Source organism: Pan troglodytes, chromosome 11 (assembly GCF_028858775.2).
Source record: "Pan troglodytes isolate AG18354 chromosome 11, NHGRI_mPanTro3-v2.0_pri, whole genome shotgun sequence".
In the NCBI taxonomy this organism is placed as follows: Eukaryota; Metazoa; Chordata; class Mammalia; order Primates; family Hominidae; genus Pan; species Pan troglodytes.
The window spans coordinates 21,455,101-21,481,377 of record NC_072409.2 but is presented as its reverse complement, the minus strand read 5'-3'; the positions used below and the strand labels follow the sequence as shown (position 1 = coordinate 21,481,377).

The 26,277-nt window shown below is 41.8% G+C and overlaps 1 protein-coding gene across 4 annotated transcripts in view; it reads right to left on the bottom strand.

Annotated features, from left to right (window-relative positions):
* The window catches only part of ASTN2 (astrotactin 2), a 980,365-nt gene that overhangs the window by 531,148 nt on the left and 422,940 nt on the right, over positions 1 to 26,277 (bottom strand). For 3 of the 4 annotated variants that reach the window (XM_009457169.4, XM_009457172.4, XM_009457171.4), the window contains 3 exons: positions 16,517 to 16,601; positions 15,930 to 16,004; positions 15,026 to 15,163 (listed from right to left, as the gene is read on the bottom strand). In XM_009457169.4, the coding sequence (XP_009455444.2) occupies positions 15,026 to 15,163; positions 15,930 to 16,004; positions 16,517 to 16,601 (298 nt within the window). The remainder of the gene's footprint in view (positions 1 to 15,025; positions 15,164 to 15,929; positions 16,005 to 16,516; positions 16,602 to 26,277) is intronic. The other variant, XM_009457170.4, reaches the window with a different exon arrangement.

Sequence of the window (26,277 nt, the reverse complement as noted above, 5' to 3'; positions counted from 1 at the left end):
AGCTGGGGTCGCTGGACCATCTAAGCCAGGCTCTGCAGAACTCCCTTCTGACTCCAGCCAAAGGGTTTCAAAAACCTGAGGTTGATGCTCATTCCTGAGGCCAGGCTACTACCTCAGGAGTATCCTGTATTCAATTCTTTGTTTTGCCTCCCCAGGCTTAGACTATGCATGCCAGCATTTTATGCTTTAATTTGGCTTAATAACCTGCACTATATCCCAGCCTCTTTACAACTGGATTTCTAGAAGGTGCAATGGAAAGAATGTGGGTTTGAAATCATACCTTCTAGGCCTGATTTTTTTTTTTTTCATCCATTCAATAGGACTAATATACCTTCATCTAAGGCATGTCTTCTCAACTTTAGCCTTTTGCTATTGGGGGTTGGATAATTCTTTATTTTAGCCCTGGGCATTGTAGGGTGTTTAGCAATATCCCTGACTTCTATCTACTAGATATCAATAGCACCCTCCCAGTTGTAACCCCCCAGAAATGTTTCCAGCGATTGCCAAATGTCTGCTGGGGGACAAAATCCCCCTCTTTAAAATCCAGTTTAGAGATGAAGGAAGTGAAGATTTTCCTCCTGACCTATACTATTCTCAGCTTACACAGGAACCCAAAATTTCCTCCCAAAGACCAGGCTGATCATCCCTTCTAGATGCCATGTTTACCCGACTGGACCAGACACCTGCACAGCTGACTCAGCCCCCAGAACCTGTGAAGTCCAGTGTGTGAATCCAGCCAGATTCATGTCATGAATCTCCCCAGGCTGCCCCATTTCAATACAGTTAACTCAGTCCGGCCACACCTAGGAGGAGACTGCAGGGCTGAAAGATGCTGGAAGAGGAGGAGAGAGGGAGAGGTGTATTGTGGAGCCATACTGTCTGTTCCAGGGACTCTGCATCTAGAATGCCTTTAAGGTGTGTGGCATAATTTGCTAGAACTGGCAGGGATGGCCATGCACCCTTCCCCCAAAACCATTCTTTTTTCTCTTATTTCTTCCCCCTGCCCAGCCCCCCACCATTTTTTATTTTGGTAAAATACACACAACATAAAATTTACTATCTTAATCACTTTTAAGAGTATAATTTAGTGGTATTAGTGTATTCATATTGGTGTGCCATCATCACCACCATCTATCTCCAGAAGTCTTTTCATCTTGCAAAATGAAATTCTATACCCATCAAACAATAACTCTCCATTCTCCCCTCCCCCAACTCTCCGCAACCACTATTCTACTTTCTGTTTCTATGATTTTGGCTACTCTAAGTACCTCATATAAGTGGAATCATACAGTGTTTGTCCTTTTGTGCCTGGCTTATTTCACTTAGCATAGTGTCCTCAAGATTCATCTATGTTGTAGCATATGTCAGAATGTCCTTCCTTTTTAGGGCTGAATAATATTCCATTACATAATCTGTTGACAGATAGTTGAGTTGCTTCCATGTTTAGCTATTGTGAAAAACACTGCTATCAGTCTCATATTGTTTTTGGAAGCATCTTTGAGTCTCACTCCAATGACTCAATCATCATGTACTTAATGAACACTTATTGGAGGCAAAACCTTAGGAAGGGCAAGTAGAGTATGCAGAAAACAAGAGTCACAATCATTTCTGAAAAGGCATGAGTTTAAAAATATCCCAATGAAGGATTCCTACACCAGATCAAAATCTGGGCTAAATAATTGTAATATAATGACAACAACAGTAGCCAATCTATTTACGCTAAATGCATCATGCATCAATTCACTTGATTCTCAACAGCATTTGCACAAGGTAGCTACAGTTATTTCTATATTGCAAATATGGAGAATGAGGCAGTGGGATATGTTAACTTGTCCACTGTTACCCGCATAGTGAATGGCAGAGCTGGGATTTCAGGCAGAGCATTTAGCACCATAGCCTGTACCACTGATGGGATGCATTAGGCTAAAGGGTTTCAGCTGGCAGGGTTGCTTCTTCTTCACTACTCTGTCTCACTTACTTTTCTTCCTCTGTTGATTCTAGGAAATGTTATCGTTCTACTCACCTGGGACTTGTTCTCTTTCTGGAATATCCCAGCATGGGCATCCTATCCACACACTGCCTCCCCGGTGAGGACCCTACTTCTTCTGCAGAGTCGGGGAAATTAAACAGGGAGCTCAGAGGTTGGCCAGCTTGACTAAGCCAACAGGAGAGAGACTGGTTCCCTCTGCCCACTCCCAAAATATGTGTGTGTGCTTCAAAAGATGCCCCATAGGAACCAAATCCCTCATTTTCTGATGTTTGGTTTAACTTGTGTAGCCTCTAAGCCATGATGGACTCATCTGGTATTACTTGATGTCTTCAGGAATGCTGGTCTTGAACTTGCTCCTACTTGAGTAGTGTTGGAGAGATTGTAGTATATAGACTTCATTTCTTAAAGATTTATGACATTTGTTCACATATTAACATCCCTGGGAAAACTGCCAGCAAGGAAATCAATGTAGCAACTTCATTTATAATAGGGTTTCTCAAACCTTTTAAATTATGGAATCCTCCTTTTTAATTTCGTTGCATCTACTAACCCCAAAGTACTAGTGTTATTTGGAACCGCGAGATAATGTGTGTTGTCATAATATAATACAATAGGCACTGGGATGCAAGAAATTTTGATAGGACTGTTTTGATGGTAGAGTGTTTATAGGTAAGGGGATTGAATGATACTTTGAGATAGCGTAAAGGTGTTTGTTAAGCAATTTAGTAGTAATATCAAAACATCTTCATGAACATACAAGCAGAGCCACATAAAATTAATGTCATTGCAATTTTCTATATCCTCTCTCTGAGCTATTTACTGTGCTTAGAACTGGGAATGCAATGATGTTAAGATTCGATCCATGAACTCCAGGAACACATAGACTACCAGGTGAGGGCAGAAAGGGATACTAAACTACAATTGACTCCAATGCAATATAATGCAATGCCCTGACCCTTACATCTGGAAAAAATATTTTTGCAGCATGAACATAGCAATGAGGTGCCTATGATTCTGGAGGGCACATTCTCAAAAGGATGCTCAGAGGAAGTGATGCTTCTGTAAGGCTGGGATGGATGAGGAGTAGTGTGCTAGGTACACTGGGGACTGTGAGTTGTGGGCTATTTTAGGCAGAGGGAGAGCACTGGCAAAGGCAAGGAAAATGGAAAGTGTACAGCATTTTGAGGAAATAGCAATTGGGGACATGGTGGGAGATGAGATCAGAGGGTATTATGGCCAGATTGTGAAGTGCTACTGAATGCTGGCTGAAACAGTATGGATTTTTATTTTGAGGCAGTTGAAGGATGGGGAGGGCTCTAAATGGTTTTAAGCAGGAAACAGCCATGGCCCACTTGGTACAGCGGTTGGATTGGGGATGTGCACAGAGTGTGGTGGGGACTGAAAGCAGTGAGACTACGTATGAGGGCCTGAGCCAGAAAGTGTCCACGACAATAGAGAGGCATGACCATTTTTGAGGATATTTTGAAGGTAGGATGAAAGAACTTGGGGCTTTCCTCCATTTGCTCCTCCAAGCTCACTCTTAGCTTATTCTTCTCTTCCCTTGTGCTCAGGAGGCTGACTTTGATGGATGGACTCGATGGGCTCTTGTAGTTGGCTTCTCACTGGGTTCAGCCAATGGCAGCACCAGCAGGAGGTTTGGTGAGAAGTGGTTGGGTGCAGTTGGGACATTTATTTTCCTGGCTCTTTTGCGGCAGAGTCACCATGAGCTGTGTGTATTCCTTGACTAAAGGCCACAGCTCCATGGAATTCCCTCTCCATGTTTTTGTAACTTCACCCTCACCTTGACCCAGACACTAGCCACAGGGCACTGCAGATCTCTTGTTGCTTTTCTGGAACTTTCCCTCAATTTTGTGCATAGTCCCCTTTTAAATCTCCCCAGGCTTGATCATGCCACCTGTTTCTTGCTGGGATCCTCTTTGATATTAGTCTTCTTGTTTGGTGAGAGGCAAAGGAGTTGAACCTAAGGTACAGATCAATTAATTATTCATTGACATATCCAACTCATCTTTCTGACTAGACTGCCCTGGGGTGTGTGTGTGTGTGTGAGTGTGTGTGCATGTGTGTTGACTACTGGGTGGTTGACGCCTATTGGGCAGAGTAAGATACACTAAGGGAAACATGGTTCTACTCAGCTGCAACGAGTGGGCCTTAAAAGGCAGAATGATTTCTCATCTTAGCTTATCTTGGTGATCACTGTCCCTGAGCTGCTGTCTGCATAGTTGAAAGTATGGCCTGTTTAGGTGAGACAGAGTGAGGCTTTCCAGGAAACAACACTGTGAGACCGTGGCAGGCAACGGAGCAGGAGGCAATGAGATGTCTATCAGCAGAAGGTAGATTCCATCACTCAGGACTGTCCATGCAATGGCAAAGGATAAAAAATATGCGTCAGAAGATCCCTTCTAGTCTGTGAGTTTATAATTGTTTAAACAAGCCTTTGAAACTATAGGACACAATTCAAGGGCCCTATGATGTGGGTAGTTTGTTCATAGCTTTTACATATAAGTGACAATGATAGTGCCAGACCAGAGAGTATCTAGGAAGTACCTACATGGAGGCCTTTACTCTGCTACAAGCCAGAAATTTATTTCAGGAAATGTATTGGTAACAAGATAAGATTATCCAAATATATCCTCTGAGATAACATAGATGGATGGAAACTTGTGGATAAGACAGTTCCATTTCAAATTCATCCTCAGCATCTCCATTCACATGACTGTCCTTTCTCTCATGTCTCAGCAACCAAAGTTATCGCTTCATTTTGTAGGGGAACACAATGAGGTCATGACATAGGAAATAGGGAGGACTTCTAAATATCATCAGGTTCAGAGATGGCAAACACATGACCCTTCTGTTACAACTTCTCCTCCAACACTGAAGGTGGGCAAATGAGTTCATCATGATGCTTTCCCCAGCTGAGTCTGTTTGTAGTCTCAGAAACCTTCCCAGCATAATATCTTAGGCAGCCCCTAACCATGTATCTGAGTTGGCATGTAGGCTCGGTTAATGGCTGCCATCTTTGATTTAGTCCAACCTGTTAGATGAATAAACTTAAACGTTCAGGGAGAATTTTGAAGACATGGGTTGGAATAGATTTGCAGTTCATGGTCCTCTCAATTATTTCCATGGCTGTATCTGTACATGGTGACCCCGTCCCCTAATGATAGATGACTAAGCCAGGGTTGGAATCCTAACATGTGACAGACTTCTCTAGGATTTTTCAAAAGGAGACTCAGGGAAGAGAACTATTTCTCCCTGGTAGTAAGAGTCACAAAGAGCTTGGGGAGTCATGATTATCACAACCCCTATCATGACAAGATGGGGAGTACAGAAAGAAAGTGGTTGTACAACAGAAGAGAATGAAGCCATCATGGAATGATACAGAGAGGAAAAACAGAATCCTAATATTATCTAACTCTCTCAACTTTCCTCATTCCTGTGGCTGAGCTGATCTCTTTCCCTTTCCATGATGTCATTCCAATAGAGTTGCCATTAAGCTAACTTGAATTGGGCCTCTGTCCCCTGAATCCCAAACCATCCTGATTCATACAGAGCAGAAAGGGCTTCCATGCAGGAAGTGAGGGAGAAGCCATGGAATGATGAATGGGTAGATGGATGGGGTCTTGAGGTCAGAAGTCTATGTTCAAATTCTAATTCATCCCTTTACCATCTGTGCTTCCTAAGGCCTTAGAATGTCAGCTTCCTCATCTGTGAAATGGGAGATAAAAATAGCTTCAACTTCAGAAGATGGCTGTAAAGATCACTTACAGGAAGCTGAGTGGGAGGCCTCTGCCCAAAATGCTGCTTATCGTTATCTCCAGTTTGGGGTCAGGCTTCAAACCCAGGTATACTAACCCCCAGCCCAGTATACATGCCCAAAATCATACTTTCATGTGTCTCTCTTTTTCATCTAAAGATCTGCAGACGTGTCTCAACATCAGAAGTCCCCTTTTAAAAGTGTTTAACTTCTAATGCAGATATAACAACTCATTTCTCAGTTTCACTGTATCTGCAAAGCTTTCTATAATTCAACATCAAATATTTATTATTACATTTATTAAAGTTTTAATAATTTAGCATTTCCTGCATGTAAGATAGAAGCTTAGCCAACTGGTTCCCCTTTATCCAGCCTGGGTCACTTCAATATTTATATTCCAAAGTCTCCATTTCAGTTTCATTTAGCAGAGGCTGTGTCTTGAGCCCTCTATCTGAGCTGACAGTTGGTGCATGCTACAGTCTCCCCAGTGGCGAAGACTTACAGAAATTTGGTGCTGAACAATGTTTGAAGAGATTTACTGAGCCTGGGCAGAAACTCATCCTAATAGACTTCACTTTTATTATGATTGCTAAAGTAAAATGGGGAAAAATATATATGTCTCCAGGCTCACTGGCTGAATGACAGGTAGTGGGGCTGGAAAGAGTGGAGGGCATAGAGTACGTCCACCCGGGAGGAAGTGTGGTGGCCTTTTATAGTAATGTTTCTCAGAGGGGCCTCATTTTCTTAAAAAAAAAAAAAAGGGAGGGATGTGGAGGTACCACGAAAATGCTAATGCCCATATTCCATGAACCTAGCTGTGAGTTACCCACACTCTTTCCCCTTCCCCATTTGATATTTCACCTTCTACTTGCATAAAGAACACACACACTTAATAGACCAAATGCTCAACAAAGACCAAGATATAAAGTCCAATGAACCTATTCCTCCATCTTACAGAGAATGCCCCTTCTTCAACAACAGCCAACATTTACTGAGCACTCACAAAACATCCTGAGTTGAAATCCTGATTCGGCCACATACTACCCATGTGACATTGCATGAATGACTTAACATCTTTGTGCCTCAGTTTCCTCATCTGTAAATAACAATAACTACATCACTGAGTTGTTGTGAGGAGTCAAAATGAAAACATGTAAAGCACTTAAGACACTGACACCAAGCAAGTGTGATCAATACGTGTTAGTCATTAGTATTGATGACTATGGGGCTAAAAGTTTAAGTGTTATCTCATTCCATTCTCAAAAAAACATTCAAAGATAGAGTGTTAGTTATCATTCAGATAGGAAACTGAGGCTCAGAAAGTTTACCTTACCCAAGGTCAGCTAGTCAGTGGTGGAGCTGGGATTTGAGACTAAGCAGTTTGGCTCCAGTATCCATGCTATTCACTTTGCCCAATACCTCTTCTGTGTTTCAAGCAGGTAAGTGGGTTCCCTATTGAAGTTCTGTCACCCTTTGGGAAAGGAACATTTGTGTGAGTAATAGGTGAGAAAAAGAAAAGTTTAGAGGAAGCATGATGGACTTGAGAGTCTATCTGAAGAAGCCACCCTTCTATCAACATCCCTAATGAAAAGGAAAGCACACTTCTAGGTTGCCTACAATGTGTGCACACATATGCACACATAACACGCATGCACTCATTAATGAAAGCTTGTAGAGAGCTGCAAGGGCAAGAAGTCAGTTTTGCTCACCTCCAACAGGAGAGAGATATCTTGAATATTAAATGATGTAAGACTGGTATCAAGGGCCTTCCCCCCATACTCTGCTGCCGGGATCCTTCTCAAGCCAAGTGCCCCCATGCAATTCATTGAGTGACTGGCCCCGACTCCAGCCTACTCCACGTGTCCTGCTGCCCTGACCCTCCCTTCTGCCATCAATGCTCCTGCCATCAATGCACAATGTGATCCAGAGAAAGGAGGCACACATCCCTTCTTTATACCGCTCTGAACCATGAACTACATCTTTTAATCACGGACACACTGCATCACATGGTTGCTTCCTTAACTGTACTACAATTCTACAATTCCTACTGCTTCTAAAACTTCTCATTCATTGAATATCAGTTACATGTAATATGCTGTACTAGTAACCCTATACACATTATGTTATCCTAATAACCACCATATGAGAAAAACACACAAATCTCCAACGTCCTGGTTCTGACATGGAGGCTTGAAGAGGTGAACAAACTTTGCTCAAGTTAATTCTACACTCTTTCCTACTCCTTCTTCTCTTTCTGGTTTTTCTACTTCTAGAGCCTAGCACAATGTTCATTACACAGTGAAATACCTGGTGTGCATTTGTTGAGGATTGCACCTGAAGATGTATGGCTCATGTTTCCAGAATGCACTGTATCTGACTAGGGGTACTGCCTAGTCCCAAGCCAGATTCCAGTATCTGGAGCAGTCACACAGGAACATCTGTTGGGGACCCTGGAGCAGTGAATGAATACACTACCCTAAAGTGCTCCAAGAGTCATTGCTGACTCTGCTAGCCCAGGTGGTTAACAGCTGAAAAAAGAGAGAAAAGAGGAGAGAAAAGAGCATGCATGTTCTCTCTGCTGTCCTTCTCTCCCTTCATCAACTGCCATGCATCCCTTGGCACTACACTGCAGCCAAACTGACATGGAAGTTCCTCCTGGCTGGGTGTGGTGGCTCACACCTGGAATCCCAACACTTTGGAAGGCCGAGGTGGGCAGATCACTTGAGGTCAGGAGTTCGAAACCAGCCTGGCCAAGATGGTGAAACCCCGTCTCTACTAAAATTACAACAATTAGCCAGGTGTGGTGGTGTGTGCCTGTAATCTCAGCTACTGTGGAGGGTGAGGCAGGAGAATAGCTCGAGCTTGGGAGGTGGAGGTTGCAGTGAGCTGAGATGGCACCACTGCACTCCAGCCTGGATGACAGGGTGAGACTCTGTCTCAAAAAAAAAAAAAAAAAAAAAGTTCCTCCTTAGGCATGCCACACTTTGCCAGTTCAAGGTCCTGTGCCTTGCCCATGAATAAAACATCTCTGGGTTTTTCTTATCCAACATCCATTTGCTACCTGTCCTGCTTTTTCACTGGGGAACTATCCTACCTGTGATCTCAATCCAGGGGTTAAGGTGCCCCTCATTCAACCCTGGTTTCAAGGGTAAGTTGGTGACCCAGGTCTGCCTACTTAGAGCACTTTGTCTCTTGAGAGATTGATGTGGGATATTGGCAAAGATCCCAAAATAGGCCAAAGAGAGGCACCATAGCTTAGAGATGAGGAACATGAACTCAAGAGTCAGACTCTCAGATTCCAAACCTGGTTCTATTACTTACTGGCGGTGTGATCTTGGGCAAGGTACATAATCCTCTTTGTGCCTCAGTTTCCTCATGCATTAAATGGAGCTAATAATGAGTAAAGACTAAATGAACTTATTTCAGTAAAGCACTTGGAACAGTGCCACCTAAGGATGTGTGATTATTGCTGTTCCTCAGTGCCAGGACTTCTGCATAAACCATTGGGAAAGGGGGCATCTCATTACTCTGGCAATGCTTAATTGTGGTTGTAAGCCTGGAGAGGTCAGTGAGAGTGTGCCTGAAAAAGAAAAACAGAAAAACAGAGTGCACCAGAGAAACACAGAGATGAGGGACGAAAAGAAACAGGAATAGTGAGTCCCAACATTTGGGAGCATATAAACCTTACTATGCCAAAAGCCATTGGCACTCTGGAGTTTTCAAGCCCTGATATCTTTTGTTTTCTACTTAAGACTAAGTAGGTGATCCATTCCTTGTTTTGCTACCTAGTGCATTTGTACTCAAACTTTAGTGAGCATTAGAATCACCTGAGGACTTCTTAAACCAGAATTCTGGGCCCACCTCCAAAATACCTAATTTAGCAGGTATATTATTACATAGTTTCTGTGGCTGCTGCAACAAATCACCACAAACTGGGGCAGCTTCAAACAACCAGAAATCTGAAATCGGTATCCCTGGGCCAAAATCAAGGTGTCAGCAAGGTGGTCCTCCCTCTGGAGCCTCTGGGGAACAATCTTTTCTTTGCCTCTTTCAGCTTCTGGCGGCAGCTGGCATTCTGTGGCTTGTGGTTGCCTCACTCCAGTCTCTAATTCCATCTTCAAATTGTGTCTCCACTGTGCATGTCAAATCTCACTGTGCTTCTTTCTTATAAGGGTACTCATTATGGTGTTTCAGACCTGTCCAGATAATTCAGAATAATCAACCTCTGACAAGATGCGGCATAACATCTGCAAAGACCCCTTTTCCAAATAACATAATATTTATAGGTTCTAGGAGTTAAGATCTGATGATACCTTTGGGGATCATTATCAGTCTACACTAGATATGAGAATTTACATTTCTAATAAGTTTCTAGGTCATGCGAATGCTACTGGTCCAGGGAATACACTTTGAAAACCAGTGAGCTAGTGACTTCCTGCTAACACTTCAAAATTTGGCATAGAAGTTTTGAGTCCTTTCTTTTAACCTCCAGGTGGGTTTGACCACCTCTGACTTTGTGTCTTTTTTCTGCCTTGAACTTTCCCTCTTTTCTTCTTCAACTGTCAAAAAGCATGACATTTTTTGTTTGCAATTTTGACTCATTTAAAGCACTGAAATCTTTGTCTTATTTTTATATCTCTATTACTTAGTTTAAAATATGGTAGGTGTTCAGTAAATTCTCAGTACTTGGAATTGAAAGGCCAAAAGAACAAGGAGACATTCCTAATTCTATTCAGAACTAACTCAATGTGAAAACTATCACCAAGTGAGCCATGTCAGCTTGCACTCTGATATCCCATTATTCTTTCAACGTTGTTCAGGAATTAACAGTATTTCACCATTTCATTTTCGTTGATTTGAGATCACAGAAAAATGACTGAGGTGCTCCAAAAGCTGAGCTTTGTGGGTGATTATTATTCCAACTATAATAGCTATTCTCACATTTATCTTATAAGAAGAACCTGCTCCAGGTGAAATTGTGAAGAAGGCCCAGTATGCAGTAATAAGTGTTGTTTGCCATGCTTCTCCCTCCACAAGCATCTTTTACTCCATCTCTCAAGTCGGTCTCTTGTTTCATGCTCCTTGCTATACCATGAAACTCCTGAAAGCAGAGGTGGGCTGTATTTATCTCTGTATTCCTATGGTATCTGGCATAGTATCTGGTACACAGGAGGGATCCAGCTAAGATTTTTCAGAATTAAAATATATCTGTATGCAATTCAGCTAGAGATTTGCTCTTCCACCTTTGTAGCTGGCATCGTTAGTGTCTCAAATGCTAAAATCTCATTCCCAGCAGCTTCCTGCTAGGATAGGCTGGAGAATGGGAGCTGTCCAGGGGAGAGTTTTATTTTGCCCTTCAACCTCTCACACTTGAAAGCCTTCCCCCTCACCTTAGATTGCACAAAGCCAAAGCTTAGCTACAGTTCTTGAAAAATTGGCAATGTTCTCTCTCTTGAAAATATTTGCTTAATTCCCTCAGTTGGATACATCTTCTTTCTTTTCCAATCCTTTCCAGTCCCCTAGGGCACTCTATGTTTACCACACATGTGACTCTTCATTCATTCTGTAACCATGTCCATGTACATAAAGCCACAGACCTAGCATACTGAACTAGAATTTATAGACTCATTTAAGTCTTCCTCAAAGCCCATGACAAAGTGGTTAATATGAATCCTCAACACTGAGCAACTATCGATTTTCAGTTGCACCATAGGTCGTCTTTAGCCTTTCAGTGAAAACATGAGAAAATAATGAAAAGATAAAGAGAACAAAAGCCACTATGTTATAATAATGAGCATGATAACTAATGCTTCTAAAGAGTTCACCAGGTAGCAAACTCACTGCTTTACATGTAAGATGTCACTTAATCTTCATCACTCCATATATGATATGAGATTTTTATTTCCATTATTCTCAAGGGGAAACCACAACTCCAGAAAAACTCCTGCAGCAAGCAAGTGATGGAGTTAAGATTTGCACTCAGCCAATTTGCTTGAGGTCCATAGCCTATGCCCTCAGACAATAAACTTTATGTTTAATCAAAATATAGAATACATAGAGAAAAGTGTGAAGCTCAGTGAATTTTCACAGAGTTAAAACACTCATGTAACCACCACCCATAACAATAAATCAAACATTATCAGCATCACATAAGCCCACTCGTAGTTCCCCATGTCACCACCCTTTCCATCACCCAGAAGTAATCTCTATCCTTTCTTCTAACATCATAAATTAGTTTACTCATTAATGAAACTAGTTTTTTTTTGTTTTTATATAAACATATGATATTATTTTGTGTCTGGTTTCCAAAATTCTATATCATATTTGTTAGATTCATCCAAGGTGCTATGTATGGTTACTGTGTTCTTTCATATTCATTGTTAATGGCATTCCATTGTGTTATTATTCCATAATTTATTTATCTACTTTTTCGCTGATGGGTATTTGTATTTTTTTTTCTAGCTTTCTAGCAGTACAAATGAGTGCTTCTATTCGTATTTTTGTAAGTCCTACTTGTGGTACACATTTACATATTTCTGTTATACATATCCTTATGGGTGAAACTGATGAGCTATAGAAGATATATACCTCCAACTTTAGTACATAACACTCCACAGGTTTACATAGTGGTCACACTTATTTATATTCTCACTATAAAAATATGAAAGCCACAGTTGTTCCATATCCTTCCTAACATTTGTTATCATTAGTTGTTTTAAATTTAGCTGCCTTGGTAAGTCACAGCCTGTACATTTAACTACTAAGTTGTTCTGCCTACTGTAGTGTGAGTTCTCATACTTGTCCAAGAATTTATCACAGATTAGAAATCAAAGAATCAACTTGCAGTGCACGTTCAAGTTTTCCCTTCCAATCCTACTGTAATGCTTACCTTCCGTTTCCCTTTGACTCTGCTCTTCCACGTAGTCTTTCCTCTAATCTCTTTGTTGTGATTCCAGGGCAGTATTATTGGCTATCTATAATTATGATCTATTATTTATTAAATTTCCAACATACCATCTGACTGGAACTTATTAATTCTCTAAATGCCCATGATATGCTTGCCTGGGCAATGTCATGTCAAATAAGGTTTATTAGTGCAGCTTGGAAAACTCAATCTACATAGTGCAGATTCTCTCAAATGGTGATGATTGCAATCTTTTATCCCCTATTGCAGATCAGGGATTGAAATGTGGCTTCATCTCTTACTAGTGAAGGCATTACCTCTATGCCTCAGGTTTGTTTATTTATTTTTGAATCTGAAAAATGAGCATCACCTCATGGAGCTGATGTAAGAATGTAATAATATTAGTGAAGTATTTGGCACTTACTTAGAAAATGATTGATGATATGAACTATTATTATTATTATTATTATTATTATTACCCTCTGTGAGGAAGGCACTGTTATTATCCCCATTTTGCAGACAAATAAATGAAAACGTAGAGAATTAAACTTGGCCACCATGATCACACAGTTCACACTTGGTAGAGATGGAATTCTAAAGCAGCCCTATCCAACTCCAGAGTATGTGTTACCATCAGCCAGTCTGAGAGAGCTGCATCATCTGAATCTTCATTGAAATCATGGATGCAATGTCAACAGGACAGAACTATGAGGAAAGCTAGTCAAGACTTTCTTTTCAGCTGATTTCAAACAAGGTAACTGTGTCTCTTTGAGAATAGTCTTTTAAACCAGATGGTCCTTGCTTTATCTTTAAAATACATAATGCAGAGAGAACTTAGCACATGCTTTACTAAAATCTCGTATACTTCAATTCTATCAAAAATGAAAACAATGGTAAACATCGACGAATCAGTATGTGAATGTGTGTGTGAAGCTATTTTAGTTCCTAGTAATCACTATTTCATATCCTAAGTGCCATCTCTTTATAAATCTATTCTTTTTAAAACATCCTCTTTTGGGAAATGCTAATAGCCTAGAAAAGCATTCTAAGTTCATCCCTCCCAGTGAAAGCTGACAAGGTGAGAGTAAAAACATCTTAAAGTAAGAGAGTTGGGTTCTAGGAGCTTTCTGTCAAGATGCCATAGAAATACTGATAGCATTGTGATTTAGAATGACCCAAAGGCAACTATGGAGCTGTTGAAAAACAGTCACTGGTAGTTAGGGGGGCCATGATTTAATTCTAGTTCATGAGCCAATAAGCTGTGTACAAATCAGTTTTAGAAGTAAAACTACTCTATTCTTGGTAACATCAGAATTTCTAGAATGCTTCCCCTAATCAAATTGGGAGAAATAAATCCTCCACTGGAAAGCTCCAGAACAGTGCTAAGATCAGATCTAAGACCACAGACTTAATTAAATCAATAAACATTTAATAGATGTCCAATATATACTAGGAGCTGGGGATTAAAAAGCTAAATAAGTTATTTTCCTTGACCTTGAGAAGTGCACCATAATGGGGCAGAATGATATGTAAGCATCTAATTAGTATGAAGTAGAGTAAGTCTATAATGAAGTTAGCTACAAGCTGCAGGATAATGTAAAGTGAAATGTTGTCTCCATGGTTTTATAAGTTAAGAACAAAAGATTTAGCCTGGACTTTTTTTTTTTTTTTTTTTGAGATGGAGTCTCACTCTGTTCCCCAAGCTGGAGTGCAGTGGCTCGATCTCAGCTCACTGCAACTTCCGCCTCCTGCGTTGAAGAGATTCTCCAGCCTCATCCTCTCAAGTAGCTGGGATTATAGGCGTGCACCATCACATCAGGCTAATTTTTGTATTTTTAGTAGAGACCAAGTTTCACCATGTTGGCCAGGCTGGTCTCGAACTCCTGACCTCAGGTGACCCACCTGCCTTGGCCTCCCAAAGTGCTGGGATTATAGGCGTGAGCCACCGCGCCTGGCCTTTAGCCTGGACATTTAAAATTCATAAATTAGCCCAAAGCACATCCCATGGACTACAACAGAAAACATCCCATTTTCTAAATTTTTGCCTTTGTGACTCTCCAACATACTGTTAAGTAAAGATAAGATCATTAATGATCCCATGATGAGCTAGATAATGCATCAGCCTCTCTTATATTTAATATAACCAAAAAGGAAAGCAATAGTGTTGAAACGTAAGGCATTGAGACACAGTGATGGAGGTCACATCTAAGAGTTTAGGAGCATGGCATATTTGACAGTGTTCTTCACATCAACTAAACAGCAAGAACACTCCTTAGGGGTTCCTGTGGTTCTCCAACAGGGGGACTTCCAAGGTTTTAAGAAGTACCTATGCAGAGTACTGGAGACGATTCCCTACCTGACATCTGCAGGGTCTTCCGTGACGAGCACATCGGTCTTGCAGCTGGCCAGGGGGTTGATGGACAGCTCCACAGGCGGAACCACAAAGCTTTTGCTGACAGGAAGCCAGAGGCCTTGGCCCAAGCTGAAAGTAGACCTGCAATGTAAGAGTTTCCATTGGGGAACTCCCTGGGAAGCAGAGAGCAAACAGAAAAAAGGGGCCCCTGTTCCCATCCCTTCTAGGGCAATTTCCTACTTCTCCATCCATATCCCCGGCATTATTTAAGGAACAATGTTGGCCAACTTTCTCCAGACCTGGATGATCATTTCTCAAATCTGTTAAACATTTAGCTCATGAATTGCTTTGTGTTGCTAAGTTCCTTTTCCTGATTTACTAGTGGACTCTGAGGATAGGGACCATTGCCGCTCTGATTTTCCAGCAGTCCTGACATACAGCAGGAGTTCCATAAGCGACTGCTATGTCAGCAGGGACAGTCTGGCACAAAGATTAAGAGCACGGACTTTGAATCAGTTTGAACTAAAATTTGATTCCCAGTTCTGCCACTTAATTTGCTGTATGTCTTTATCTACATGTTCATTGAAGTTTTACACAAGATTTTGTGGAGGTGGTGGGAAGAGGTTCTATGGTTACAGAGTATTTTTAAACCACTGGACTTAATAATCAGTAATGTCTCCTCCAGTTCAAGTATCTGAGTCTATAAGTCTAGCGGCCAGACAAATGGGAATTAGATTCCCATAGCAACCTGCGCCATGATGGTACATTAGTGCCAGGGAGAGTTGTTTTGTACTCAGTGCAGCTCAGAAGTGCACAGGCTCGATAGTCTAAGGATCCATGACCACATCTTCCTATCAGTCCTTTCTCCATTTCCCAGAATTATGCCCCAACAAGAAAGCCAACTCACCTGAGAATCTTTTCAGGGGCTTGCTCCCCTGTCACCAGATCATAGCCCCTCTCAAGTGTCGTGTAGGGCCAAGGTCTATGGGAAGAAGGAGAGGGGAGAGACGATGACATTAGTCAGAGGCAGGTAGAATTCACATGTGGACACTGCTCTAGAGTAGCTTTACAAACAACCAAACTCTGCAGAAATAATTATTGGGCAAGACTATTTATATTATAAAAGAATGTCTCCAATTTACAGAAGGATTCAGCACTTTCATAAAGTGTGCATGTCCATTCAGGAGTCTGTTTAAAAATGTTCTTCTTTTCTTTAGCAGTCCACTTAAGAAAGTGTTCATTGATTACTTTGTTTGGACAGGTGACTTAAATGTCAGCCTTTGTTCTCTAGAATATTCACCAATCATGTACCTTTAATACTAAAATGTGATTCCATGGGAAAGTAGGGTTCACTTCCCATTGGGTTTTGCAGGAACACTACTGTTGCAGAGAAAGCGTCCTCTTTGTGGAGATGCTTGGGGCCTCTGGTAACAGAACAGAGGAGGTAAAAGTGGGTCCTGCACTGTCCTGGACCTGATGCCCTTTGCCACTCACCCTTCACTCTGTCCCCAGTCACTGCGCACACACAGGTGTCTGTGAACAGGGTCAGGGGCATAGCCTTCATGACAGCTGCACTCTCCTGTAAGTGAAAAGAAAAAAGATTATTGTTAAGTAGAGTCTCCCCAAATAGGCTTTTCTCTGGTTTGCTTGTTTTCCTAAGACATAAAGTGAGCTGCTTAGTTTTAGAAAAGGCACATGGAAAGAGGGTAATCTTGTCCATCAACCACTGTGGTTAACAGGGTTTATTCCTTTGTTCATTCACTCATTTATTCCTTCAACAAATCCTGGCCACACTCGGACAGGTGCTCAGCTCAGCACTGGAGATACAGAGGTCAAAGTTGCAACCCAGCCGCTAAAGGAGCTCACAACTTAAGACAGGGAAACAGGAAGTGATCAGGTGGCTACAAATGGAGGTCTTCTTTTCAAATATTAAAATTATGATAAAGTGCATTTACTCTAGAGGTATAATCAGAAAATTGAATTATCTCCATCTGAATGAATAGGTCTTCACCATCCATAAATCCCAAATTAAATGCCACTATCTCCAAGAAACCTTTCATTTCCCCTTTCAGAAAAACCTGTCTGTAGTCTCCTGGTTTTATTTTGTGTTGTTTTTCATTTTAAAATTATTTTTCCTCTCCTCCCCTTCCTTCTACTGCCATCTCTTCTCTTGTCCTCTTTTCTCCTCTCCCTCTCTCTTGCCATTCTTTTTCATTTCTTTCCCTTCCATCCATTCATTCATGAATTAATCCATCCATCCAACCATCCATTATCTTTTTTTTTTCTGGCCATGCCTTACGCTTGGTTGCATGAATGCTTGCTAGCATTACACACTGCCTTAAGTATATTCTCTCATTGGCCAAGTTCATTTCAAGTGGCCAGCATATGTCCAATTTCCTAGCGTATCTTCAGAGTCCAGAATCCTAGAAGTGATTTCAGAATCTCTCTGTCCTACTCCCAGCTGTTGTCATATCTGCTCTACTGTATACTTAAGGTATAGAATTTTTTTCTTTTTCTTTTTTTTTTTTTTTGAGACTGAGAGTCTCACTCCATCACCCAGACTGGAGTGCAGTGACATGATCTCGGCTCACTGCAACCTCCACCTCCCAGGTTCAAGTGATTCTCCTGTCTCAGCCTCCCGAGTATCTGGGATTACAGGCATGCACCACCACGCCCAGGTAATTTTTGTATTTTTGATAGAGATGGGGTTTTGTTATATTGACCAGGCTGGTCTCAAACTCCTGAACTCAAGTGATCTGTTCACCTCAGCCTCCCAAAGTGCCGGGATTACACGTGTGAGCCACCATGCCTGGCCTAGAAATATTTTTTGATTTAATGAGTTACTGCTTTTTTCTCCAAGATTTATTTGTGAGATGCTTAAAGATGCTTTACCAAAAACAGATTCTATTTAAAAATGTGTTTGGGTAATACCACCCCATTCCTCAAAGCCAGTGTAGTGTGATTCTCCATGAGGGTGATACATACATGATTTTCACCAACTTATTTTTCTTTGGGAGCCTTGTTGGTGGAATGACTCACAGGATTATAATTCTATGGAACACCTCTAGGGAAATGCTAGTAGGAACCGCCCTGGCTTTGCTTACTGCCTAGAATAGGGTCAGTGCTTAACAATGTGAGTTGAATGAATAATTAACTATCTGTTATTGCTCTGGTAAATTTCCAGGCTAATGATGTTGGCTTGTCTTCTTTCTCATCTTCTTGTAATCACATTATCTCATTATCTCTCTCTGTATCTTTCTCTGTATGTATCTCTCTCTCTCTCTCTCTCTCTCTCACACACACACACACACACACACACACACACAGAGAGAGATAAACCTGTCACCCTTGGATCCTACAGTGATTCTGATAGACAGGACCCAAAAGTTTTCAAATCATGTCCATGGAAATGTATTACTTAACAGAGATTTAGGGACTATGCAAATTTTATATTTTAATTTTTCTTAAAAGTTTTATTTTTAAATTTTTAAAAATATAAAAACAAGAATAAACACTCAGATATCACATGCCAGAATTTAGGATACTGAAGAAAGTATCAGTTGCCAGATAAACTTATTTTATGCAGGCTTCAGGGAAAAAAAAAATCTCCTCTCATCTTTGTTTCATCTAAAAAGATACTGAGGATGAGTCAAAATGCCAACAACCTCATGCTATTTGCAACTACATATTTTGGGAATCAGGATTTTCTCAACTTTATACAACTAAAACAAAATATTGTAGTAAATAGAATACTAGGGTAACATGGTTTCTACAACTATCACCCTTAATTCTGGATTTTGAAATGTATGCATTCATCAAGTAAACTTACTGTTATCTCTGATGAACTGTAAATGTTATATATTTGACCTTATATGAAGCATTCTGAGTGTTTAAAAACACTGTAACTTGTTTTATAGATGACACTGCTGCTTAATCTTTGTATTCCCAGCACCCATTGACAAATAGCCTGGGCTTCATGAACGCTGCCTGAACAAAAATGGTAGTAAGACAGAATATGGAGTGAAGAATGGGTCAGAGATAGTATTCAAAATATTCAGAATGAGGTTGTTGAAAGATACAAGGAGAGACAGAAGACATGTCCTTTTCCTCTCATCGGCTTACCTGAAAAATAAGGAGGGCTTGCTCACAGGTAGGAATGCTCTCTGTACTCCTTCCCTGCAACATCATGCCTGGTGTCTTCCACCAAGAGGAAGTGCTGTAAGTAGTGCTACCTAATGAACTGATTGTTGCCAGAGGTAAGAGGAATGGAAGGAAAAGGCTAAGAGCCTTGAATGTGGATGTAAATAATTTACCAAAGCAAGGAGGGGCAGGAGTCACTAAAGATGTGTTAAAATGCAACAGTCCCTTCATGAAATATTCACCACTTTAAACACGTCTAATATTAAAGATTAAAAGTCCTGGGATTTGTCCTCCAGACTCCCAGGACTGATTTATGATCTGCCACAAGCCACAGGCCTCATGATTCATAATGGGAGAGGTAAAATGGTTACCTCTGGCAAAGGAGCAGGAAGTCAGGCTGGGGTGGACGAGGAGGGGCCAGCAAGGAGGATCCCTCTTGTTTATGGAAAGGGGAAAGGCTGAGGTCCCTATCTCTCCTGCAGTGACTCTGCAGGAAATACCACAGTTCACTTCTTTCCTCTTTCTCTCATTTTTGGAAATATTGGTAACATTGAGAAATTTATTCAGAAAAAGGATGCTGCTATGATTTTCTCTCCTCCTTGTGCACTTACCAGGCAAGTTTTCCCTGACTCAGAATGGATCATTAATTACTGATGCTCATTATACAACAAATATATATTTTGCAATTAAGAGGCATTCACCCTGGAGACCCCCATGAGGCTTCCTGGAGAACGGAAAGTAGGCAGAGGGAAAAGCCCCTGAGTGCTAGCAGCAGATGGACCCGGTCCCATCCTCTTGTTCTCTCCCTAGTTGTGTGGCCTTAGGGAAGTCGCCTTTTTGGTTTCAGCTTTCATTTATAGAATAGGGATGATAGCAATGTCCATCTCCTAAAGCTGATGTAAGAAGTAATTGAAATAGTGAAGAATGAAGCTAGTGGTTCAGGTGACAATTAGCTGATGGTCATACTACCCAGAAACTATGCACACTACATGGGTGCAATATATCCATGTAACAAACCTGCAAATGTACCCCCTATATAAATAAAAGTTGAATTAAAAAAAAAAAAAAGAAAAGTGTTTCCTTCCCTTTAATTCCAAGCTGGCCACTGGGTTCTGGTATATGTTTACATTTAGACAAAACTATCACCCCTAACTCCTTACATATTAGACATGTAGAGACACAAATTAACTCCTTTTGGGGCCTTAGTTTCTCCTTCTGTAAAATGGAAGGTTGGAGTAGATCACTCATCACTTCTGAGCACCAAGAGTCTGCTGTTTTCATTGCCTTTCCAAATCCCTAACCTCTGCTTTCTGGATACTCTTTGTTTTAGTTTCAGCTGCAATCATTCTTAGCAGCAGCCTGGGTGTCTCTAGCAAGATCTCCATCAATGCCATAGGTATTGGCTTTATTGACTCCTGTTTCCTATTTTGCTGGCTCAGCTAAATCTCCACTATTTGCAACCAGGCATTTCCTTCTTGTCAGATGAAAAGCCTCTGACAGCCAGAGCTGAGGGTAATTAACCTCTTCCCTGGGTGACTCCTTTCTTCAACTCTGCTTCTGCACACCCAGAGCAGCAAGGCCATCAAATGACAGCTCTCTAGGGATGCATGTAACCATGCTGACTGTGAACTCCTATATAGGGATAGGGAACTCCCTATCCCTATAACTCTAGTACCTTCCTTGCTCACCACTGCATCTCAGCACCTCCTGCATTGCCTGGTACGGAGTAGGGATTCAGTAAATAAATGCTAAATAGATGAAGGGATATATTTCACAGTAGTGATGCCTATGCCAACGGAATAGGACAATAATTTTTTACTTGCCTGTTCCCCCACTAAGCTGGGAATTTCTTGATTGCAAAAACATTTTCTTAATCATCCTGTATTCTAATAATTAGTATAATGCCTGATAAAGGGTAGGCAACTCATTTATTGAATGAATGAATGAATGAGTGAATTCATACATATATCATGATTACAATGAATTTAGGCTGAGTTCATTTAGAATAATGATGACTCTGCTGAGGACTGGAAGAAACTTTCTACATCCAAGATAGGTATTTGCTAAGGAAACAAAGAGTGCAAACACAAGTGCTGATGAAATGTCAAAAATAGAATTCTATTTTACATCAGAGCAGAAAAGACCCTTAAAGATCAGCTAGTTCAAACTTTCCCAGTTTCATTATTCAGAAGAGGAAACTCAAGCTAAGAGAGTAAAGGAGTTTGTCCAAATCACTGGCCTAGCCTCTGGGCCAGCCAGGATGGAAACCCAGGGCTCTTGGCCACCACTTCAGTGTCCTTTTGCTGCATTGGTGGTATCAATAGTTCAATGCATCCTGAAGTCTTTTGCAGCAATTTTTCTGTACATTTTTGACATTACCGAGTTTTCTAAAAATGAGAGCATTGACAAACAGGTATTATTTAAACAATAAAATGAATTTGAAATATCCTTAAGTACATTAAAAACATATATGTATATGTTGTTAGTAATGGAGACCTAAAAAAAAGAATTTACTCTCTTCACTATATTGGTTCTCATAAGGGGATTCAATTGGATGGTTTTCTATCTGGCTATTTACCAGAACTGTGTTATCAGCAGTAGATGAGTTGCGTTGGTTTTAAAAGATTTACTCTTCATGTCTCCTGGCTGCCATTTGTTGAGGTCTTTTTCTATGTTATATGCATTCTCAGTCCAGAAACTCTTGGGTAAAAACAACAAAACACCTTGATCATGAACAATCTGTGTTCATCTCCTGTGAGGCTCTTCCAAACAGGACAATGCCTTCTTGTCAACCACATAAGGCCAGTAGGCTGGTAAAATAGTTCAGAGTGTGGGTGGGCCTTGAAATCATCATGTACTGCATTCAAATCCTGGATCTGCCTGCCACTTCAAATTTGCAAGAACCTGATAAATTGAGTCTTCTCTCCCTGAGCCTGTTTCCTTTACCTATAATGGAGCTGACACCATATGCCTGTGGGAAGGATCAAGTGCTGTACTTGAAAAATCCTCAGCACAGTCTTTGGCACATTTCTTCTTGCTGAGAACACAACAGCTGTTTGGGTTCATATAATTCTTGTTCTTGGGTAGGAAAGGCCCATCCAGTATGTTGTTTTAGCAGAAAGGAAAGGTGCTTAGAATGAAAGATGGTCAAAAATCCAAGATGTGCCCTTTGCAAAACCCAAAAGACCACAGTTTCTTTATCTGTAATTTGGGATTTTTTTTTTTAATTATCATTATTATTTTTTTTAGAGACAGGGTGTTGCTCTGTTGCCCAAGCTGGAGTTCAGTGGTGCAATCATGGCTCACCGCAGCCTTGAGCTTTTGGGCTCAAGAGATCCTCTTGCCCCAGCCTCCCAAGTAGCTAGGACTATAGGCACGTGCCATCATTCCCAGCTAATTTTTATTTTTTTTTTTGGTGAAATGAGACCTAACTATGTTGCAGAGGCTGAGATCTTGTTCAAATTCCAGCAGTTTGAATGAGATAATCCCCGAAGCTGTTCCCGTGTTTCCAGAGCTACGAAGACATGTTGCCTGTGTCCATGGCAGCCCCTGCTGAAGGAGGTAATGGGCACGGACAAGGCATAAGCCAGAGGCCGCTGCCTCCTCCACCCCAGCAGCACAGAGGAGCTCATGGCTTGCCCATGAGAGTGCAAAGCCTCCTTCATAAGCCATCCTGGCTGTCTGACTCCCCTCCCCAAACCCTGTCATTCTGTTATGATTCCATTTTCACTTGCTTCTAACTCAGTCATCACTTATCATCACCGGCCAGGGACGCTGCCTGCTGTTCACTTTCTTATTTGCTCTTCTTGTCACTGTGGTTTGAAAAGACATCTCTCTGGGCCCTCAGAGCAATAAACATGGAACCCTTCCCCATGCTGACTCCAAGTGAGCCACCTTGGGCCTCTTCACCTCTGTAGCTCTGTAACTCAACTCAGGGCCAGGCACGTAGTGGGAAAAGTATGGGTTGGGCATAACATTATGAGGGCCTGCTTTGTGCTAAAAGTGGTGTGTGGCATTTGACATGTGTCATTGCATGTCACAGCCATGACTAGTACAAGGAAGAAGGTACTGATGCCCTCCTTGTAAAATAAGGAAACTGAAGCTAACACTCGACTAGTCAGTTGCCCTAGGTCATAGGGCCAGGTCTCCAAAGCTCATGCTTGCTTACACCACCACAAACATCACAACAATAAATATAACCACAAGGACAATAACAAGGACAGCTGCCTTTGACAATGATCATGTGTGAGACACTGAGGGTCATTTCTCTGTAGTACTTAATTATGCATTCGCTTCTTTGCAATGGTTAATTGTGGGAAGAGTAAATTTTCTTTCCTGCCCTTTGTCTTCAGGCTTGGCATATGACTTGCTTTGATCAATGGGATGATGAGAGCCAGGACTTAAATAATCAAAGTTGGAAATATATTTATGTGGATAGGCTTTCCCTCTTGTACTCCTGCCTCTTGCCATTAGAAAAAACATCTCCAGGCTGTGGCTGGTCCATGAAGGATGAGAGATGTATGGAACAGATCTGGATTCATCCTCAGCTTAGAGCCAAGGGCAGCTGAGTCCTGGCTAGATCAGTCCACCCAGATGTGTGACAAAGGAGAAAAAGATGCTTACTTATAGTTGTGGACAATAAAATGTGATTGATATGCAGCGTTATTTTGGCAAAAGTTTCTGATGTACTTTAAACCTAGATGTCTACATCTCTATAAGTAATGGTACCAGTTTCTTTCCTAATTGGAAACTTCAGAAAAACTTCTAATGGGGCCCGATTTTGTACTCTCAGCATCTGAGTGATATCTGAATCCCACTGATTCTACCGCTTTGGTTTTATCCAGACCCATTTATTCCCATCTCTCTTCTCTGCCACTGGCCTGGTTCAGGCCCTCAGCATTGTCCATGTGCTATGAACCTATTTTCTGTGTCCCTACATCTGATCTGACTGTTGGCCAGTTATCTTTTCAAAGAACAGCTGCACCCATGGCCCTCCCCAAAAACTCTCAGTGGTTTTCAGTTGCCTTCAGGGTAGAGGTCACATATCCCAGTCAAAGCCTTTCATTACTGGCCCAGCCAATTTTTCCAACCTTATCAATAACTCTGCCTCCCTGTGACTTTTATGCTCCAATTTTTTTCTGAGTCTATTGGTAAGAGCAGGGTCACTTGAGACCAACCTTCAGACCCTTTGAAGCTTCTTTCAGCAGGTCTGCCTTGGTTCTATCCAGGGGTCCCACTCAGAGATCCCACTCAAGCAAAGCCTGAGCCCTGGAGAGAGACAAAGTCAATGAAGGAGAGAATAAAGTAAGAGGGAGAGGAGAAAAGGGAAAATTAAGTGGCAAACAATTATTTTGTAAAAGAATGAGATAATTTGGGCACTGTTGAGTATAAGTAATGTCATCAGGGGATACATTTTACAGCCCTGAATCCTCTGCAAATCATTCTACCGTTCTGGACCTCAGCCTTCCCATCTGTAAAATGAGTGGGTAGTACTTGGATCTCCCACTTTTCCAAATCTTGTTAAAATTCCAGCCCTTGATTCTTCCTCTAATATATTCTGGTCTGGTTTCTTGAAATCAGCATCTCTCTTGTAATTCAGGAAGCAGGATAAGTTTGGGGGCTTGGGGGAACAGAGGCTTGGTAGGCAAAGAAACATGATTCGCGTGAAATAACAAGAGGATATAATTAGAAGCTTTATGAAATGAGGAAGATTCTTTATAAGTCTACTCAGCCAAATGTATTGTGTGACCTGAGGTAGTTCCCTCCCTCTCTGGGGCTCAGTTTCTCTATCTGTACAGTGAGGAGGCTGGTCTTGACATCTGAGCAACTTCACATGGGTGTCTCTGATATCCCTTTCTTCCTTATACTGCTGGTGTGAGACTTTCCAACCTTGTTCTTCCCAAAGCACTGAGACAAATGTGGACTCCGCATTGTAGCTGCCGGCCCCTTATTGTTATTCATCAGCACGCCTCTGAGAGCACAAAGAAAAAATAATCAGAGGCTGAAAGGTTCTGGTGGCACAGGCTGGTGATCAGGTCTGATAAGAGATTAGAGTCCTTAATCAAGGCTACATGGGGGCTAATTGTTGTTGGCTCAGCTCATGTGGACAGTCCATACGGGGTGGTCAGGCTGCTGAGAGGCTGCCAGCCAGGCCCCATCAGGGCCCCTGCTCCAGGTTCTCAGCCAGGGTAACCCTTTCCACTGGCCCCATTCCCTTTCTTTCTAGCCTCTTCCACCTCTGAGTGCACCACAGACATGATTATATATTATTAGTGTCTAGGAGAAAAGCATGTGGCAAAGAGCTTCCCGCAAAATCATGGCTGATTAAGGATGGAGTGGGGTGAAGAAATCTCACTAACAGCCTGGAATGGACACAGAGCACGCATTTCCAATAATCCAGAAGGATCTGGCTTCAGCTGATGAACACAGGACGCTTAACATGAATGCACAGAGCTGAGCCTGCTGGTGAGAGGCTGGCTTCTCCTCACCCTCGCTGCACGCCAGAGCCCTGCAACCTCTAAGCTTCTCAGATGCACCAGGAAGGCGTGGAGAGGAGAGGGACACAGCCTGGTAAGGGGAAAGGTGTCAGCCTGGCAACCAAGGCCATTGGAGGCTGAATCCTCTGTGGCCTGCATCAATCACTGCACCTGTGGGCCTCATCAGAAAACGGGCAGCTTAAACCCAATTTTTAAAATTGTCACAAGGATTGCAGACAATATATTAAAAACAGTTACTGCATCGCCAGACGTGTAGGCAGCACTTGGTATGTTGCAGTGTCGTTATCGTGATTGCTGCCAGCACTGCTGTCCTTGCTGTGCTGTTGTCCAGGCTGCCCACCCCCCACCCCCCTGCAGTCACGTTTCCTCCTTGATTTGGTGTCCTTGCCCCTCTGGGCTGCAGCTGCCTTTCCAGGCTTCCTGCTGTGTTAGTTCCTCCTTTTCTCCTCCCGACCCGATTCATCTCTGGTCCAGATCTTACTGCTGCAGACCAGCTACACTTCTCTGGATAATTCCTCTATACCTGGCACAGGGGAGATGGAGGCAGAGAGATGAATCCATCCTATTTTTTCTACCTTCAAGCAGCTGGCATTAGCGTAGGAAGACTTGGAGGAAAAT